The sequence below is a fragment of the Debaryomyces hansenii genome (assembly GCF_000006445.2).
Source record: "Debaryomyces hansenii CBS767 chromosome A complete sequence".
In the NCBI taxonomy this organism is placed as follows: Eukaryota; Fungi; Ascomycota; class Pichiomycetes; order Serinales; family Debaryomycetaceae; genus Debaryomyces; species Debaryomyces hansenii.
Genome location: NC_006046.2, coordinates 104,236 through 123,272, shown reverse-complemented (window position 1 = coordinate 123,272; position 19,037 = coordinate 104,236). Strand labels below are relative to the sequence as shown.

Here is a 19,037-nt window from a genome sequence, read left to right as displayed (position 1 = left end):
ACTCCACAAGACAATAGTCGCCCAAATTAAATTAGCTATTGCGGAGGCTTGAGCAACTCCTACAGTGAACTTAGCTTCCATTTCAGATCTTCTCAAAAATTCTTGGGACCAACTTAATAATATAGGTCCATAACACCAACTTATTCCACTGATAATATAGCCAAACCATACACATCCCTCAACTGGACTTATAAGCAAAAATATACAAGAAACCAAGTTGACAGTCAAGGCAATCTGAAGAGTGAGATGTCTTCCTTTCCAATCTGCAAGCCATCCTAACAATAATGTGAACACAAGAGCGACAGCTTGTGCTGAAGTTGGAATGCTGTTTTCTTGAGCTACGCTATATCTACCCAAAGATTGAATAAACAAGATAAAGTAGCTCATGGCATTAGTAAAGATCATATAACTTGTGTAGCAAAAGATAATGACGTAAAAGGGCCAGTCAAAGATCATTCTTTTGATTTCAGAAAACTCAAATCCGCTAAAAGCTACTCTGGTTTGCTTATACTTTTTTGCAGCATATTTCTTATCCTCATCATTCAACCAAAATGCAAGCTTACTTGGCCGAAGTGGATTATCAGGAATGGCGATGAAACCATATAAAGAAAGAGGAATAGTAATACAACCACAAACTATGAAAAGCCATTGCCATCCCGCCTATTATAGTTAGTAAATAAAGTCTTGAAACTTTGTAAGAAATAGGTTAGTACATACCCTTCCACCTTTACCATCCAAATTGTTGTAAATTCCAGCTTGTAAATAACCAGCAAACTGATAACGTTAGTATTAATATTTTGATATAGTGGTTTCAAGAAAAATGAAATACGTACCATACTAGAAACATTTGAGGCGGAATATAGAATACATGCCCTTTTACTGAGTGATTCTTCACCATACCAGTCACTTAGGAGAGAAATCGCACCCATATAGAATGGAGACTCAAAAAATCCAATTAAAAATCTTATAGCATAAAGCTGTTCAACTGTTGTAACTCGTGATGTGCACAATGTAAGCACGGCCCAGATCAACTCAGTACAAGGAAAGTATATCGATGGTCTCACTTTCAAAGTAATAATTTGTGAAGGAACAACTCCCACTACGTAACCTGCCATATATATAGACTGAACATAATTATAGTTGTCTCCTGTGATTCCAACATCTTCTCTCATTCCAGAGATATAGGCATTAGTGAAGTTATTGGAATCAAGCAATTTGACGAAATATCCATAACTGCATAATGTTAGTACTTGCGCATAAATATAATTTTTCTTTTGCGGGTATCCGATTGCAACATACCATCCCCAAGTCAAGAGAAAAATATCCAACTTTCTGATATATTTTCTTTCCTCATCAGTCTTGGGCCCATCCCAGACAACCTCTAAGAACTTCTCCCATCTTGATTTGTTTATGACATCAATCTCTTGCGACAGCTCTCTGGTGGATAAGAAACTTTTATTTTTCAGAATAGAAAAAGCATCAGTGCCTTCTTCAATCGAATTTGCTTTAGACATCACTTGAGCTACTGAACAACATATTTTTCTAAATATTGGTTCTCTTATAAAGGTATTATTTGACTAATTAAGTATGAAATGATGAGTGGAATGAGCGGATCTTGATCCGCCAACTGTGGTGATAATTGCGGATTATGTTTTCCGTTGTGGCTTCGACGATGAAGGTTAGTTTTTTCGATATAAATTTGGGTGTATATAGCTGTTCATATTCAAATCCCGATACAGCTATATATACTGCTTATCCGCCCCATTTTGAAACTTCGGGTTGTTGTTGATTGTAGCAAAATAGAAAATGGTTGCAGAAATTGACTCTTACACGTACTATTCGGATTCGCCAGATATTCTCCACAGTGTCAACGAATGGAGGGAGCTTGACAAAAAGCACCTACATATCAAAGTCGATCTTCCTGAGGGCTGGCCCAAGAAGCTCACGGGTCCACATGTCTGGAGAGGTGAAGAATTGAGAAAGAATCCTGAAAAGTATAAATACTATTTCACGCTGGAAGATCTCTCTGAAATTCATAAGGCGGTCAAAAAGTTTAAACAATTAGGCCTTCCATTGCGAAAAGTCGGTAGAGAGAATTTCAACTTGGGCTCATTAGGTTCCAAACTCGAGGATTTTAGCGAAGATCTTTATAAGGGTATTGGAGTTCGGTTATTGAGGGGATTTAATATAGACGATTATGATGAACAGGAAAGGTTAATTGCTTATCTTGGTATAAGCTCTTATATAGGTGACATTCGGGATGCTCAAGGCCTAAACAGAGCACTCACTCACATTAAATCTATAGCTCATGTTCCAAAGGAAGAAAGAGCTCCTATAGGTGTCAGTCAACAAACAACTGATCCGCAGATGTACCATTCTGATTTCGGTGGTGACATTGTTTCTTTATTAGTATTGGGTACCCCCGCCAATGGAGGTGAATCGCTCATCAGCTCAACTTATTCAATCTACAATTATCTTGCTCAGCATAGACCAGACATCATCAAAGTCTTGACTAGTCCGGAAGGTTATAAGAGGAAAGGCTTTCCAGAAGGTGCACCTTTAATATTCTACGAAAATGATGAGCTCATCACCAGTTTTTCCACTAGAAACTTCATAGGGTTTGGAGAGATTCCCAGAGATAAGTCGTACCCGTTAATATCATCAGAAGAGAGAGATGCTGTAGGTGGTTTTAATGCGATAGCATATAAGTATACTTTAGAAACGGATTTACAGAAAGGAGATATAGAGTATGTGAACAATCTCATCAACCAACATTGCAGAAAAGGTTATCTTGAAGATGAAGACCACAGGCGTCACTTAGCACGATTGTGGTTAAGGAATTCCAAGTATACTTTCCTGCTAAAACTTCCTCAGGAAATCAAAGAGAAAAGGAATCAGATTTTTCCTGTAGAATATGAACAAGAGATTCCTTTGAATGAATTTGAAGAAGATGAAATCAAAGTAAAAAGTGGTGCCGACTCAATAGATAAGTTTTATGCAAAACCTAAATAGTTTTATTGAAGAACGAAATTTTTAATTTTTTTGTAATTTATGAATCACTAAAAGAGTAGAAATAACGATTTCAAAAGCATGTACCCATGTTTGAAAAAAAAGTATGAAAATTGAAAATTAATGTAATTGCCTATCATTCTTATTATTTAAAATCTAAGCAAAATCAAGTAGTTTCTATTTCACTATGTATTCACCGTTTTCGAACACTACTTTCTTTCTTATTATGGAAAGCGAGAGATCGGCAAGCTTCTGCTCTCCAATTTTAAAATCTTCAAAGTGTTCATAATAATTTTCATCGAGAGGATATTTTCTTGCGAAGGGAAAGAAATCTTTGATCCTGTCAAAATATTTAGTTTCGACGTCTTCATTTGAAAATACATAGAAACGCGAAGTATCGGGTGTCTCTTCTAATTTTTTGAGTTCCCAGTCATATTGTTCTTTGAGAGATGGCAACTGTTTAGCATTACTCCATATACCTGCAACTGCAGCAGATTGAGATTCAAATCCAGTGAAGAGTTGCGAAGTTTTAATTAATCCAACAAAGGCTAATGTAGGATCATCTATCTTGAAAATATTGTAGTATAGGTTCTTGATCCTAGAATTATTAGCAGGCCCTTTCTTCTCTGGAGGGACGGAGAGGGATAAAAAGCCTTTTTCAAAGAAAGGATAGTAGGGATAGTAACCTGTCGCTAACAATATCTTGTCAAAATCCTTCGCTCTAGTACCATCATCAAACCAAATTTCTTTACTTGAGGGAATAAACCGTTTGATTGGAGATTTCACAGTCACTTCTTTTGAATAAATAATGTCATTCATCCAATCTAAGATTTCCTTTCTGTTTTTACGCGAAAGAATAAATTCTTTTGCAAGTGGTTTTAAGTACTGAGAAAGAGCCAATCCGCTCACAGAGCTACCCAAGATGATAATTTTTTGGTTCCTATAGTCCTCATAGTCCCTGAAAAATTTAGAATGTAAAATGGAGCCAGGATGAGCTTCTTCGTACTCTTTCAACCCTTCGATCTGGGGAATATAAGGAAGCGTATAACTTCCATTCGCTACCACGATAGCGTCAAACTCTTTCAGATAAAATTCTTTTTTATCGGTATCTTTATCCTCATACTTGAGGGTAAGTAGCCACTTGTCACCCTTTTTCACAGCCTTAACCACTTCTGTGTTGAACTTGATATGCTTTTCCAAGTCATGCTCAGATACGTAATTCTGGATGTGACTCCTTAATTCAAAATCTCTCAAAAATGGGTCTATGGGCCTACCATTTCCAATAGCTTTATACGCACTAGTAGAAAATCTTGTAAATCTCTTTGGTATATTTGTAAAAAGATTCTTATACAAAGGTGTTCCCTTCCAAGACACTGAGTCATCCGATTTATTAACTTCTAAAGGAATCCGCGAATTGTAGCTTCTGATTGCACTTTGTAAGCTCTTTTCCTTTGAGTCAAGGATGTTCTGAAGTGAGTCATACTGGTAAAGGTCCTTCAAATAAGATACTTTCTCTTCATCTGGAACAGCCCATACGCCCCCCGGATTAGATTTCTGCTCGAAAACTACTATTTCTTCAAAAGCCTTCTCTTCAGGCTCCTTACTACCAAAAGAGCTTACACCTTGTTTAGACGTATGAAGAAATTCATAAAGAGCGGCCAATCCCGAAGGTCCTGCACCTATTATGGCTATTGAGTCAACCTTGAAAACCATTAATGAACAATTAAACTTTCAAACTTTGAAGAGGTGGGGAATAAAATCAATTTATGGTCTGAATAGCAGGTATTTCAAAAGGGTTCCACAGTGGTGCTGTTCATGCTACTTTTCGCAATCGATGCCTATATCGCGAAATTAAAGAGACGGAAAATATAATCCGAGTTGATTTATTTGTATAAATCAGGAAACACATGAGACCATGAGGTTATATTAGCATCCAAAAAGTCTAATGCCCTAAAATCAATCTTATTATTCCATAACTCATGCGTATCTAGTATACTGTCTGCCGTACTAGGAACTGCCACATTATAGTCCTCCATTATCCCCGAATATTCTGAAAAATCATAATTACATTGTGTATCATTACTTTGACTTCGAGTAGCCTCTAGCTTTGATTTAAGTTTAAACATTTCTTCATAATAACTAGGGTACTTCTGCCGCATTTTGGTTAGTATCAATTCGTATGACCTTGATGCTGTTTTCCAGTGGTTGGAGGCGGTTTTGAGAACTGACAATAAGTACTCAAAATCCTCTCTCAATCCCTCAATGTTCACCATCACATTCGTATCGCATAGAAGTATATAATTCAACGATAGAACAATTGTATAGATCATGGTTACCGTCAAGTACTTAAAAGATTGCATTCTTTCTGAAAAAACTCTTAAGGAGGCAACTACTTCTTTAATGCATGCGACAGATAGCTCAGTCGAATACTCTAAAGATTGCCTTATTTCTTTTGAGATAGAAGCCTTTCCAGTCTTAATAGGGGCAAAAGGTCTGTTTATGCAGAGTACTGTCAAATAATAGTAGTAATTAAGTGCCAACATTGATAAATCCTGATCTGTTGAATTAGCACTATCTTTATTCCATAGTATTCCGAATTCTATATCATTTTTCCATCTCATTAATTGTAAGTTTATGTTATTCAACGTCTGTGTTCTAAGCAAGGATTCCAAATTTTGCACGGTCTTATTGTCAGTTTCATCTGCCAGATTGAGTGTTTGTACAAATGGTTCCAGCAATGTAAAGAGTTCAATCATTTTGAACATCACGAAGGTAGTGTTATCAATAGAATACTTTTCAGAAAAATTCTCTTCTCTCTCAAGAGAAAGGAATTCTCGCAAACTTGCACTAGACTTAAACGTCACTGGCCTCCCAAGCAATAGACTATTATAATGATCGTAAATGAAGCACCCCCAGAAGACCCTGTTTTCGGCCTTGATTGTGACTGATGCCATAGAATTAGAGGTCTCCTTATACAACAAACGGTCAAAACCAAGATGGAGACCCATTCTAAACGCTAGTCCAGAGAGCATCCAGCAACTGGAATCATTATATGTGTTATCGTATACCGATAAGTACAATAGAGACTGTATAGTTGTAGAGCATGGGTACAAGTATTTTTCGGAGAATATTATCTTTTTCGCTGCTGTATAAAAATCTGTTGATTTCTTTTGAAGCTCCTCATTACTTGAAAGTTTTGCTCCTATAGCGCTAAGGGCATATATCAAATCTTCTGAACAAAATTCCCCCACAGTCTCTCCTTCCGTTTTTCGATGGAATTCTTTGAAAAATCTCTTCCTATCGACATAAAAATTCATATCAAAGTATTGCCAGGTGAAAAAATTGTCCAAGCATTCCGCTATATCTTTATTAGTCTCAAGCTCCTCGTAGTTCGCAAGGGCTGCATTCTTATCTAAGTGGGCAGCAGCTTTGGGCATTGGGGGAACAATGTCCTCATAGATACTAATATTGGTCTTGTCTTCCAATAAAATCTCCGAGTTATTACTTAGAATCCTATTAGCTTTCATTTCACCATCCTGATATTGTGATTCTTCATTTTTATTGAAAGGAGAATAATTTACATGGTCCTTGTCCACTAAATCCTTTATATGCACAAGGCTTGATACAACAGATTCTAAGGTTTCAACTTGGCATTCAAGTGCCTTGACATAAAGGTTTCGGTATCTTTTTTTTCTTCCATCCAGATCAATACTACTCTTTTCACATTTTGTATCAGCAGCAGTGCAGTTCTTACAGGGAGTCATCCTATCGCATTTTATTTTCCTCGTTCGACATCTAAGACACGCAATAGAGCATTTAGATACTTTTCTCTTCGTGACGGCCATGCTTTCAAGGTTTTGAAACCTGCTTTGTTAAAGTCCATTCGAAATTATTTAATGCATTCTAATACATGAATTCATATATCTATGAAATGCATGCTTCCAAATGTTTCCATCACGACCTGAGGCAAGCCACAGTAGCCATTTGCATGCCAATCGGGTGATGAGGAAATAAAACAATGCAACATCCCCAAAATATATTATAATGATTCATCGATGATAAGAAAATTACAATTTTAAATTCAAATCTATGAAGTCGAATAATACCCTAAATCCAACTAATGATGTGCAAAAACTCAATGAAGTCATGGTAAGCGCATTCAAGAATGTAGGTTTCATTAGGTTTTTGACTAGAAGAATTAACGAACTTTCACCCGATGTTATTCAGATTGATGAGAGCTATTTTACTTTCCAAGAGAGAATCAATGAACATTTGAACCAAGGTGCTCAAATCTTCGAGTCAGATGACTATGGAGCTGTCGCAATATGGTATCCTCCCGGTGTAGAGGTTGCAACTAATAACCGAATTCTAGAAAAAGCACTTCTGCAAGAAGCCTTGAATCAGGTCACTGAGCTATCTATTAAATCTAAGAAATTTAAGAGAGATTATTTTAAGAAACAATATTGGTACTTGAATACCTTGGCGAGAAACATGAAAAAGACGCCGACAAAAGGGTCTGTTTCAGCTTTGATCTACCCTATTCTCGTGAGTGCGAAAAATAGTAACAAATCGGTCTATGTGGAGGCAATCACATCACATGCTAGAGATATATACTTTCATTTGGGATTTGAAGTTAGAGAATCATTCACGATAGGAAAAGGAAAAATAGATTCTCAGGGAAACGATAAGGAAAATGGAGAAGGTATTGAGGTTTTTCTCATGGTGATCGATAATGATTAATGATGGGGCATAAGAAGAGGTTGGAGGAAGAAAAGAGTGAATGAAATCAGTGATCTTCAATGAACTTTCTTGGAATCTCTCCTCCGTTAATTTCTTAAGCCTGATTTAAACCGCTTGAGTATAGTTTCGTAATTTCGTTTTCGGGTTTACCACCCAAAGGCGAGAACCTTTAGTGAATAAATCGAATGAAGGGTGGAGAGAAATTCAAACTAGAATTCAATAAGATAGCGAGACGTTATCTCCATTCAATCTTTCGACGTCAAAACTCATATTCCACCTTGAAAGAAAATTACAAACTTTTACCTGACAAAAAAATTTCACTTTGATCACCGTGATCATGACAAGGGAGAAACAATTGCCCTTTACCACTAATTTTGTATATTGTTATCAGCCATAGAATGTCCTTTTTATTTTATACCCAGTGATTTTTTTGTAGCCTCCTCATTATATCCACAAGAGGTATATTGCGACGCACAAATTCGCCTCGATTTCTTGAGACGCTCGTAGTAGGCAGTTTCAGAAGAAATCACTTCAACCATAAAAAAGGAGCCACATGAAAGATCAATTCCTTGTTCAAGATACGAAATTTCAGAAGACGTAAATAGTATAATTAGTATCTATTTCTTTTTTAGATGAAGATTCAACCTACGAGTATTACTATTTGATTCATATATGCAATTTTGGCATCACAGGTATATCCATTAACAATAAAATACTAGTTACTTCAAGAATGAAAACCAGCTTATTTACTTAAACTTAGATTCCAAGTTTTTCTAAAATCTATTTCAACAATTTTGAACTATATTTTTCTCAATAGTTTAAGCACTTTTTGAAATTATTTCTACATTCTATCAAATCTTATTAAAAAAAGAACATATTAAAAATATAAAAATTGGTTATCTAATGATTGAATTGATATATCGTCACTTATTATCTTTTTAGTTAACTTCTTTATCAATACTTCATACATAATCATAAAAATGACGAAATGTTGTCAATTATCGGGATTATGTAAAATTGGAATACATTCAAGACCTTCAAACATCAAGCTTATGGCCATATATCACCTCAAGACTACTTCAATGATTTATATCTCTTACTCTGATCAATTGATATTTTTCTCCCGAATGGAATGCTAGAGTATATGTCAGAAGTCGAATGGACGCAAAATTCTCCAAATATGGAAATTGCGATATATCCGAGATTTCTAAGCAGCAATATTTCACATCCCTGCTTAGTAATCTAAGTTTAGAAAGTAGGGGTATTTAAGGTTGCAAGATTGCAACATCTAAACATTATATTAGAATTAACAGATATAACAAGTATGGCTAGTTTTAAGGTTTTTCTTACAGGTGCAACAGGCTACATAGGGGGCGAGGTTCTTTATCAATTATTGAATAACAAAACGCATAACTTCGAAGTCAGTGCGTTGGTTCGGTCACAAGAGAAAGCAGATATTTTAACTAAAGCAACTAATAATAAGGTAATTCCTGTTATTGGATCTCTTGATTCTCTCGAAGTAATTGAAAAACAAGTGAATGAAAATGAGATTATTATCAACACTGCTAATGTAGATCATGTTCCATCAGCAAAAGTGTTGGCAGATACTTTAATCAAGAAGAAGAGCAAGACAATCTTGATTCATACATCGGGAACGTCAGTTATTGGTGATGAGACGTCAGAAAGCAAAAAACCATCTACTAAAATTTATTATGATGACAGAAGTATTGATGAAATCAATTCTTTACCTTTAGAACAGCCTCACAGGCCCGTTGATGCTATTATATTGGATATTAATGAAAGAAATCCAAATATCGAGACAGTTATTATTTCCCCTTCTACCATTTTTGGGCAGAGCGATGGTTATGATAAGATTGTTTCAGCTCAGATTCCTTACTTGATTGCTCTTTCAGTCGCTAATGATCAAGCATTCAGTGTCTACAGCGGAAAATATATCTGGAACCGTGTCCATATTAAAGATTTAGGAGACTTGTATACGCTAATCCTTGACAAATTGATAAATGGAAGCAAAATTCCTAAAGGTAGAGAAGGATATTATTTTGGATCGTACACAAATCAGAATGAAGATTCCATTACAGAAAAACCTACTGATATTGAACATTATTGGAGCGATGTTTCCGAAGCAATTGCGAAGAACCTTTATGACAGAAAACAGATCAGTAAGAATGCTGTTGCTCAATTAAAGCCTGACGAAGTCGTTAAACTTGCTGAAGGCGACGAGTTTGCTCCTTACTATTGGTCTACGAATTCTAGAAGTAGAGGTGAAAATGGTATAAAGACTGGATGGAAGCCAAAATATTTAGATGCCAAGTATTTCTGGGATTCTATTCCTGAAGAAGTTGACTACTTTATCAAGAATAGCTCTCGCAAATAATGGTGTAATATTTGCTCATATATACAAGTATTTGTTTAAATTATTGGTTGGAGTCATAGGAATATTATTGAAGCACGTACTATAATACATGTTAAAAATATTTTACTATGAAAATGCTAATATATGATTTGTTATATAAAAAAATACTTGGTCTCCAAATTTCATTCTATAATTATAAGATAATAACCAGCATACTTAGATCTGGCACGTAATTTAGCCGTTCTAATGAAACAAAACAGGGATGGCTATCATACCAAGACAAATAAATGCCAATATACTTGAACCCCGTCCTAGGACCATTTTTGGCACTTCTTGTTTCTTCAGAACAATCCAGAAATTTTTTACCTTTTCCAAGGTATTTGCTTGGAACTATATATTCTGGCTCCTCCTCCGGGTGTCTCAAATACTTATGCTTTGAAAGACGATAAATACTCCTTCCAACAAAGTAATCTCTTAAAAATCTATACATCTATTCAATTTATTAATGGGAAAGTGTGCTGGTGAAAACAACTCTAGGAAAACTAAGAAAGTAAGTTATAACAATTCACTAACCATAGTTTATAAATCCCTGATATGACCTTTATTTGTTATTTGGTATGAAAATAATACCAAGTATTTTTTTCATTCATTAAACGTTTTTTTTTGTTACAATTCTTGGTGCATTGACGAGCAGCAGGATATGTTAAGCAAGATTGCAATGGTTAAGCTATGTACATGAGAACGATTGGGTTTGTCGCTTTAATTTTTTAAACCAACAATAATAATTAATTAGAATAGAAATGGAGCATGGCTTTACATTTTATCTCGTATCGCATTACTTAGTCAATAGGTGTATAGCTCGCAAGATTGAATGATTTCCTAGGACTTTTTATAGTAAAAAAATGATTAGTATATTATGCAGCGTTTATTGGTTACTGGCAGAACAAAGCTATTCATACACCTCTATCGAAATATTCCTCACGGGCAAATTTAAGTATTTTCTTCATACATAACCATAGGATGTATTTTCACATGTTTGTAGACTTTACAATTTTATATATTAAATATTTATTAACAAAGTTATTGTATTTCAAATAGGATAATTTAAATATTAGATTTCAGTGAGAAATACACGATGATATAAATGTCATAAATACATATTATTAGTAGTTAGGGTAATTATTAGTTTCCAGCATACCTAGATCTAGCACGTAATTTAGGCCCATTAATATAAAACAAGATGGGAATCGCAATCATTCCAACACAAATGAATCCCAACACACTTGAACCCCATCCGACAGGGAATTTCTCACTACCAAGATTAGTAAACAATGGATGTGCAAATAGAGGGAAACAACCTGCAATGACGGATCTAAACAAACAATTACCGGCAAATACCGATGCCATATATCTCCAGAAAGACATACTCAAGTAGTTGAATAAGGTTTGGAAGATTATAAACGCACCAATTGCAAAAATAGCTGCTCCAATTATAGGGCCCATCCAATGGATATCTGGGCTTGCAGTCCATCCGAAGATGAACACACCAATAGGCATCATACAACTTCCAAAGATTGCGCTGGGTAAGAAAACCTCAGGTGTAATATCTTCACCAGCTAGCATAACTTTCGTAAACTTCTTATAAATGATTGGAACATAAATAATAGCGCCAATAATAACACCAACCATAATACTAACATAGGTGACACCCATCTCGACCAATGTAAAATGATGGACTTCAACAAATACTATTGGGAAAGCCTCAAACCATAAATACATAATGGAATATACCAATGCGATGTAAACGTTTATTAATAAAACAACAGGCTCAACGATGGAGATTTCAATAGGCCTCCATAAAGTATCAATGGCTAACTCTCTCGTAGTCATTTTATTGTTCTCTATTTCTCCCTCGCTGGTAATATTTTCATTACCTGTAATAGCTCTGAGTCTTTCTGCCTTTCTGTATAATAAAGTCTTAGAATAAGTTTCTGGTAAGAAACAACTCAAGACCAACAAGGAACAGCCAGAAATAATACACATGAACCAAAATGTCCATCTCCAGTCCCCTTTGACAGTTAAGACAGAACCAACTAATGGACCAAGAGAGGGACCACACACAGCAGAAATGGCCCATGTTGCAATACCAACCGGAATGTAAGGCAAAGAAATAACATCACCAACTGAAGCACCACCTGTAGCTAAGCAAGGAGATGCAAAGAAACCACTTATGAATCTTAAAATACACAAACCGGCTATATTGTCAACTAACGCTGTTGGGATTTGAAGGATGAAAAAAATGAAAAGAGTGACAATGTAGATGGATGTTCTACCGAAGACGGCATTTTCTGACATAGGCGAAAAAACCATTGGTCCGATACCATATCCTATAACAAACAAACTTAATGGCAATATGGCCACAGTTTGACTGATTTGAAATTGTTCCATAATCTCTTCGACACCAGGAGTATAAATGGCAGAAGCCATGTAAACTGACGTTGTTAAAAATGCAATTTCAAACATAAAAAAAATCTTCTGATATAAAGGCCAATTATACGGATTCTCTGGATCATCAGGCCCGTCCCAGTCAACAATAATCTGGTCAGATATCCTTATTGTTTCATCTGACCCATCCAAAACTTCTTTGACGTCTGATACAGACCCATCGCTATGAGCTTCCTTGCCCTCTCCGTAGTATTTACTGGGTACTAGGAATTCTGGATCTTCTTCATGATGTTTCAAATATTTGTGCTTGGAAAGATGATAAATCGTCCTTCCCACAAAACTGTCTCTTAAAAATCTATAATGCATCGCAGTCTAATAGTAATATGAAAAAATTGCTTGCTAAAACAACTGTATAAAAAAAAACCCTGAACATATTAAAACGTTGACTTACCTTCCTTTTATAATAACTATCAATTACGCATCAATCTGTGTCTACTGCTTTGAACTGATGTGATTATTAATTCATAAAGATTTTCACTTGCATCGAGTAGAAGTTGCAGCTTTGGAGTGTTAAAGTGTCCCGGTCTTAACTATTTGGGAAAATACCGAGAATTACTAATAGTGGATCATCACCCATTTAGGGATATGTCCGATATTTCCAGTTTATGGCGTAAATCTGGTATTTCCAGTACTATATAGTATACAAAGACTTATCAACACTGTAGAGCCGCACAGAAACTACATTATCAAGAGGCTCGGCCGTAGGAATTTTAACGGTTATTACTTCTTTGAGAATATGTAATTTGTCAGCCGTGCTAAAATCTCATAATTTGCTATATACAAGATATCAATCCAAGCTGCAAAATATGCCTTATTTTATGTATGCAATATGGAATGTCTTTTTATTATACGTATCTAGGCGGTATTATCGGTGTTGTCCTAGAAGTATCACCTTTGAGTTATCACCTATAGAGATATAAACTATAGTGTAGGGAACAACTTATAATTGAGTAATTATAGGTTGTGAAGGAAAATGTGGGAGGCAAATGGGCTCTGCCTCTGGCAAATGGTGCTGACATATAGAGGTTTCCTAATTTAGATTATCAGTTGATACCGAGTATAACCTAATCATACCCAGATTATGCAATATGTGTTTTATGCTATCTGACACTATATTGTATATGTACCATATAATGAAATGGCAGGGGATGAATGTACTATCTCTGGGAATGAAGGTTTGCGAAAGTTGCCGTCTTGAAGAATAAGCGTAGGACACCATCAAATGACTATTGACAATAGTATGATAGGAATAATTAAGTTCCACATGGGAAGTTTAAGGCACGTATTGACTCAAAGGATGGTTATTGCATAAACGTCCCAACAAGCGGATCGGGCAACGGTCCGAAACTATAAAATCATTAAGAGGCTTTAGATGCGGAATTAATTCGGGGGTAACTTAGTCTTCCGCACGGCGTTAAAATTTATTTATAAAGGGACATCCTTTTGCATTTTGACAGATATTAATAGTATTATCAAATATGTCAAATCAATCTAATGATATAGCAGTTAAGTCTGCTGGAGAGTCGTTTGGTAGTAATAACAGCACTGATCTTACTGAAAAACATCTAGCTGTGAGAAACATTCGCGATGAAGAAGCACAAGCCCCAAAAGAAAAAAAATTCATTGAGAGTGATGCTGGTGATGGTAGTAGAAGAGAGGATCAGTATTTACACGGGCCTAAATTGGCATTATGTTTTGTGGCAATCTTCTTGTGTCTTTTTCTTGTGGCATTGGATCAAACTATTGTTGCCACCTTGCTTACAGTTGTTGGGAATAAATTTGATGGGTTTGACAAGATTGGATGGTTATCAGCAGGGTTTCTTTTGTCGATGGCTGTCTTTGCTGCCACATGGGGTAAAATTTCAATTATATTCGGAAGAAAGATAACAATGTTTATTGCCATTATTCTCTTCGAAGCTGGTTCCTTAATGTGTGCATTAGCCAACGATATGAATGTGTTAATTGGGGGTAGAGTTCTCGCCGGTGTAGGTGGGGGAGGCATTCAATCGATGGTTTTTATTTTGATCAGTGAAATTGTTCCATTAGAAGTTAGACCGCTTGGTATGGCAGGTTTGGGATGCACTTTTGCAGTAGCTAGTGTACTTGGACCCCTTATAGGTGGTGCATTTACTTCGAACGTTTCTTGGAGATGGAGTTTCTATATTAATTTGCCTATTGGTGGAATTGCAGCGGCATTTTTCTTCTGGGCCTTTAACCCTCCAAAGACTAAGGGTAATATAAGAGAAAAGCTTAAAATGATTGATTATTTAGGTACTGTCCTTTTATCGGCAGGCTTAGTTGTTTTCCTTTTAGCTTTGACCTTTGGTGCGGGCGATCAATTTTCTTGGGATTCGGCTGCAGTAATTTGTTGTTTTGTTTTAGGTGGGGCAGTATTAATCGTATTCTGCATTTGGAATTTCAAGTACTCCAAGAACCCAATTATTCCTCCTGATATAGTGAAAGCATTGGGAGTGGATGCATCAACACTTATGATATTCGGGATGTTTGGTTATTTCATGGCAATTGTGTTGTATGTATCGATTTATTTCCAAGTTATTCATGGTGCTGATGCATGGCATTCGGGTCTTCATTTGCTTCCTATTATCATACCCGTGGTGCTTACTTCCATTTCAAGTGGTATACTTATCCACAAAACTAGGTTTGTGAAGCCATTTGGTTTATTCGGTGCAATAATGGGTCCGATTGGGATAGGCCTTCTTTGTTTATTGGATGTTGATTCTTCTAGTTCTAGACAGATTGGTTTATTGATTATTTCAGGTATTTCGTGTGGTTTCCAAATGCAAGCTGCATTGATTTCCTCTCAAATATCGGCACCAAAGACACCTGGTGGTACTATTTTGACTACAACATTTGTTAATTTTGGTAGAGCCGTCGGAGGTACAATTGGTGCTGATTTGGCTGATGCAGTTTATTCGGCTGCATTTCAAAATAATTTTGCCACCGCTTTATCTAATTTAAATGATAAGCTGATTTTGTCTGAATTAAGCCAGATTAATGAAAGAGCATTAGTAACTTCGACAGATGTGATTAAAACATTATCTCCCGGAGCTCAACATTTTGTGAAAAATCAAGTCATGGAAGCCATTAGGAATGTATTTTACATGTCTCTCGGGTTTTCTGCTCTAGGACTTATCGGTTGTATATGTACGACAAATAAAAGGTTACCTAAGGTTACAGGTGGACAGATGGCGGCTGACGAAGCAAAAGAAGAAACAAACGAGGGAACAACGAATAATAACAGAAGTAGTTCTTCATTAAGCGACAAAAATCAGGATATTCTGGTTGATCGTTTGAACAACGATAATTTAGAAAATGTGCCCGAACAAACAGAAAACAGAAGAGAATAAAATATGGATTTAGAAAGTAGACTCTAACGTTACTTGGGGTAACATAGATTGTAAATAGCTAACATGTCATGTACGACTTTAAAGACGATAAGTAATAAATAAATTTTATAAATTAATAATATGATCAATTAATATAAACTATTCTTAAATGTATATAAAATCAAGTCAACAACGCTTGCGACTTGCGATTTAGAATGCAAAAAATTTAAACCCTAAGCAGTTAATAAATAATATTTAATTTAACTCGTAGTTACCGCCCCAGTGTGGTGAGTGTATTATGAAGGCATTAAGGAGACCTGCAATTAAACCTGCAATTGGTAAGGTAAAAATCCATCCAGCGTAAATCCAAATGACCATTCTCCAATTAACACCACGTACATCAAAATTACATAAACCGACAAATACAGTAGCACCAACAGCACACTGAGTAGTAGAAACTGGAATCTCTAATTGTGTGGCCATAACAGTAGTAATGGCTGCACCCAATTCAATCGCAAAACCTCTGGATGGTGATTGCAAAATCAACTTATTACCTAAATTACTCATAATTCTGTAACCGAATGTCCAAAGACCAATGACTAACGCTGCCGCTGCGTAACATAAAACCCAAACTGGAACATCTGATTTCGCACCGGTGGTGTTAGTTGTCCAAATTAAGTAAACTGAAGATAATGGACCAGTTGCATTAGCAATGTCATTTGCACCATGGGCAAATGACATTGTTCCGGCAGTAATAGCTTGCAACAATGAAAATAAATATTCAATCTTATTATCGTAATATTTGGATTTGGAGTGCATATCCTTCAAGTTACCAGATAAAGCGCCTTTAGATTGAGCTTGGTCCGTAATAATATCCTTAGTAACACCGTGAGACAAAATTAACCATAATAACAATGGCCACTTATTTGGACCTTCCTTGAACAAAGCTTTCCAGAGTTCTTTAGTAGACAATGTAGTATCAGGTTGTTCTAAGTTGAATTTAATACAATTAGTTCCACTATTGTCTTTATTAATTGTCTGATCAATCGAAGAAGATGAAACTTTTTCAGCGTTAACTTCAATATCTTCGAACTTGTCTTCCTCGCGTACTGTATCAAGGTCTTGGTCTTGTTCATCATGACGGCGACCTTTATAGTAATCAATAGTCAAATTGTGATCTGCTGGCATTGGAGGAATATCGTCAGTAGACTTGAACCAGTAGACTGGACCTATAAATATATGGTACCACTTTAAAGTCCAATCATTATGAACTAACTTTCTTTTCATGTAAGGAAAGCAAATAAGCATATAAAGCAAACAAGCTACTGCACCAACACCTACAATAGAACCAGCAAGAGCACCATCCGATAAATCATCTAAGTTCAAAGATGGAGCACCTTTCCAAACAATCAACATTGTCAAAATTGAAAAACAGATGAAGACCAAAATAGGAACTAAAACTAAACCATTCCTTAAGGAAGTGGCTGGGTTTTTAATTTCTAAAACGGTATACTTGGAAATAAGGAAAATAATAGATGCAAAAGCACCGGCAATGACCGGTGCAATACCCCAAGAGGCAAAAATCTGTGCAACACCATCCCAACCCCAGACAATATTATTAGCACCCCTGGCAGCAATAGCTGAACCAATAGTGGCGCCGACAATAGAATGTGTAGTAGAAACAGGCATACCAATAGAGGTAGCAATGGTCAACCAAATTGAAGAACCAACTAAGGCACATGCCATTGTTAACATAAGCACAGCTGGTTCTGGTTCGAAAATGGCAACATCGACAACTTTGTTTCTAATAGTGTCACTAACTTTATTTCCTACTAAAACAGCCCCCAAGAACTCACAAATGGCCGCAATTATCATGGCTTGCCAATATTTTAAAGATCTAGATGAAATAGAAGATGCGAACGAATTTGCAACATCGTTTGCACCAATATTCCATGCATCCAAAAATGCAAATATCATTGCAACAGCAAAGATATGATTGAACTGAGTAAGCACCATTGTGTTTGTGATTTATATTGATCTTAATGGAAACTAATGCTTTGTTATTTGGATACACTTCTAATCTTCATCATTAAAATTCAAGAGATTTCCTTTAATTTATATATACTGTTAAATCATTTTTTACGAATACAATTATTAGTACTCGTGGGTCTGTCAATTAATAAATTAATTAATTAGAACTAATTCTATTACAAAAATTAACTTTCTATGTATAATTAAGAAAAGTCTTGGAAGTCAAGTTCAGGTGCAAAATAGGTCGCAGAGTTTCTTGGCAAGGAGAAGAAAACGATCAGTGGGAATATGCACGATAAACGTGAGAAAAGAAGTTCATGCGTTTAAGGAAGCTTACGAGAGAAGTAGTAAACTATGGTGTTCTTTATTAGCACGTAGGTTGATAGGTGGTAAAACTATGAGTAACCAATACCAATACTAGGGGCTATCAAGTAAAATTGAATATTACGGCAAATGTTGTGAATAAAATAGAGAATGCATTGCTAGATCCTAAAACGGGAAACGCTACAACCAGTCGTGTGAGAGAAAAAGGATTTCGAATGTACACTGGTGTTACCAAAACATAAATAAGGAACTTTTAACATTCATTTTTACGATTCAAGCCAAGTTATTCTATCTTTCTTTAAATTCTGCGAAGCGAACGTCAATCAACAATAAGAAGCGATATTTGATTGTAAATTGAAGGCATGTAATTATTTCATGCCATCAGATTTTCATGGAGAATTGAACGCTCTGGATGCCGTAAACATGTGGTCTCGAGTAAGCAAATAAAAAATATGTCCACGGGTTCTCTGACTGTACACAAGGTTTGGAAAATGATTGGATAATCATATACCTAGGATCCAGATGGTACGGCGTAGATGTTCCTACGAAGAAACATGCCCAATTGAGGTGCTCTACAGTAATGGAGTGATGAATTTGGTATTCTAATCAGCGCATGCTGTGTTAGACGAGACATTGTTAGAAGCAATTCAGATTAAAATTTAATTATTGGACTAATTTATGTCTTGAGCCAACACGTGGACCTGATT

General features: G+C 35.9%; 9 protein-coding genes across 9 annotated transcripts; 4 read left to right on the top strand and 5 right to left on the bottom strand. All coding sequences in view use genetic code 12, as the record gives it.

Moving 5' to 3' along the window:
- Positions 1 to 1,806: 1,806 nt before the first annotated feature.
- On the top strand, positions 1,807 to 3,012 carry DEHA2D01364g (DEHA2D01364p; the record flags this gene model as incomplete). Its single annotated transcript, XM_458527.1, has 1 exon — positions 1,807 to 3,012. The coding sequence occupies one exon, from the start codon at positions 1,807 to 1,809 to the stop codon at positions 3,010 to 3,012; it is 1,206 nt and encodes a 401-aa protein (XP_458527.2).
- A 174-nt stretch (positions 3,013 to 3,186) lies between these two features.
- On the bottom strand, positions 3,187 to 4,722 carry DEHA2D01342g (DEHA2D01342p; the record flags this gene model as incomplete). The annotated part of the gene is made up of 1 exon (XM_458526.1): positions 3,187 to 4,722. One exon carries the CDS (start codon positions 4,720 to 4,722, stop codon positions 3,187 to 3,189), a length of 1,536 nt encoding a protein of 511 aa, XP_458526.2.
- Positions 4,723 to 4,892: 170 nt separating this feature from the next.
- Positions 4,893 to 6,854, bottom strand: DEHA2D01320g (DEHA2D01320p; the record flags this gene model as incomplete). The annotated part of the gene is made up of 1 exon (XM_002770202.1): positions 4,893 to 6,854. The coding sequence occupies one exon, from the start codon at positions 6,852 to 6,854 to the stop codon at positions 4,893 to 4,895; it is 1,962 nt and encodes a 653-aa protein (XP_002770248.1).
- A 244-nt stretch (positions 6,855 to 7,098) lies between these two features.
- DEHA2D01298g (DEHA2D01298p) lies at positions 7,099 to 7,749 on the top strand (the record flags this gene model as incomplete). The annotated part of the gene is made up of 1 exon (XM_458525.1): positions 7,099 to 7,749. The coding sequence occupies one exon, from the start codon at positions 7,099 to 7,101 to the stop codon at positions 7,747 to 7,749; it is 651 nt and encodes a 216-aa protein (XP_458525.2).
- Positions 7,750 to 9,073: 1,324 nt separating this feature from the next.
- DEHA2D01276g (DEHA2D01276p) lies at positions 9,074 to 10,144 on the top strand (the record flags this gene model as incomplete). The annotated part of the gene is made up of 1 exon (XM_458524.1): positions 9,074 to 10,144. One exon carries the CDS (start codon positions 9,074 to 9,076, stop codon positions 10,142 to 10,144), a length of 1,071 nt encoding a protein of 356 aa, XP_458524.1.
- Positions 10,145 to 10,316: 172 nt separating this feature from the next.
- Positions 10,317 to 10,613, bottom strand: DEHA2D01254g (DEHA2D01254p; the record flags this gene model as incomplete). The annotated part of the gene is made up of 1 exon (XM_458523.1): positions 10,317 to 10,613. The coding sequence occupies one exon, from the start codon at positions 10,611 to 10,613 to the stop codon at positions 10,317 to 10,319; it is 297 nt and encodes a 98-aa protein (XP_458523.2).
- A 692-nt stretch (positions 10,614 to 11,305) lies between these two features.
- DEHA2D01232g (DEHA2D01232p) lies at positions 11,306 to 12,934 on the bottom strand (the record flags this gene model as incomplete). The annotated part of the gene is made up of 1 exon (XM_458522.1): positions 11,306 to 12,934. The coding sequence occupies one exon, from the start codon at positions 12,932 to 12,934 to the stop codon at positions 11,306 to 11,308; it is 1,629 nt and encodes a 542-aa protein (XP_458522.1).
- Positions 12,935 to 14,106: 1,172 nt separating this feature from the next.
- On the top strand, positions 14,107 to 15,996 carry DEHA2D01210g (DEHA2D01210p; the record flags this gene model as incomplete). The annotated part of the gene is made up of 1 exon (XM_458521.1): positions 14,107 to 15,996. The coding sequence occupies one exon, from the start codon at positions 14,107 to 14,109 to the stop codon at positions 15,994 to 15,996; it is 1,890 nt and encodes a 629-aa protein (XP_458521.2).
- Positions 15,997 to 16,230: 234 nt separating this feature from the next.
- DEHA2D01188g (DEHA2D01188p) lies at positions 16,231 to 17,991 on the bottom strand (the record flags this gene model as incomplete). Its single annotated transcript, XM_458520.1, has 1 exon — positions 16,231 to 17,991. One exon carries the CDS (start codon positions 17,989 to 17,991, stop codon positions 16,231 to 16,233), a length of 1,761 nt encoding a protein of 586 aa, XP_458520.1.
- Between the last annotated feature and the right edge of the window lie 1,046 nt (positions 17,992 to 19,037).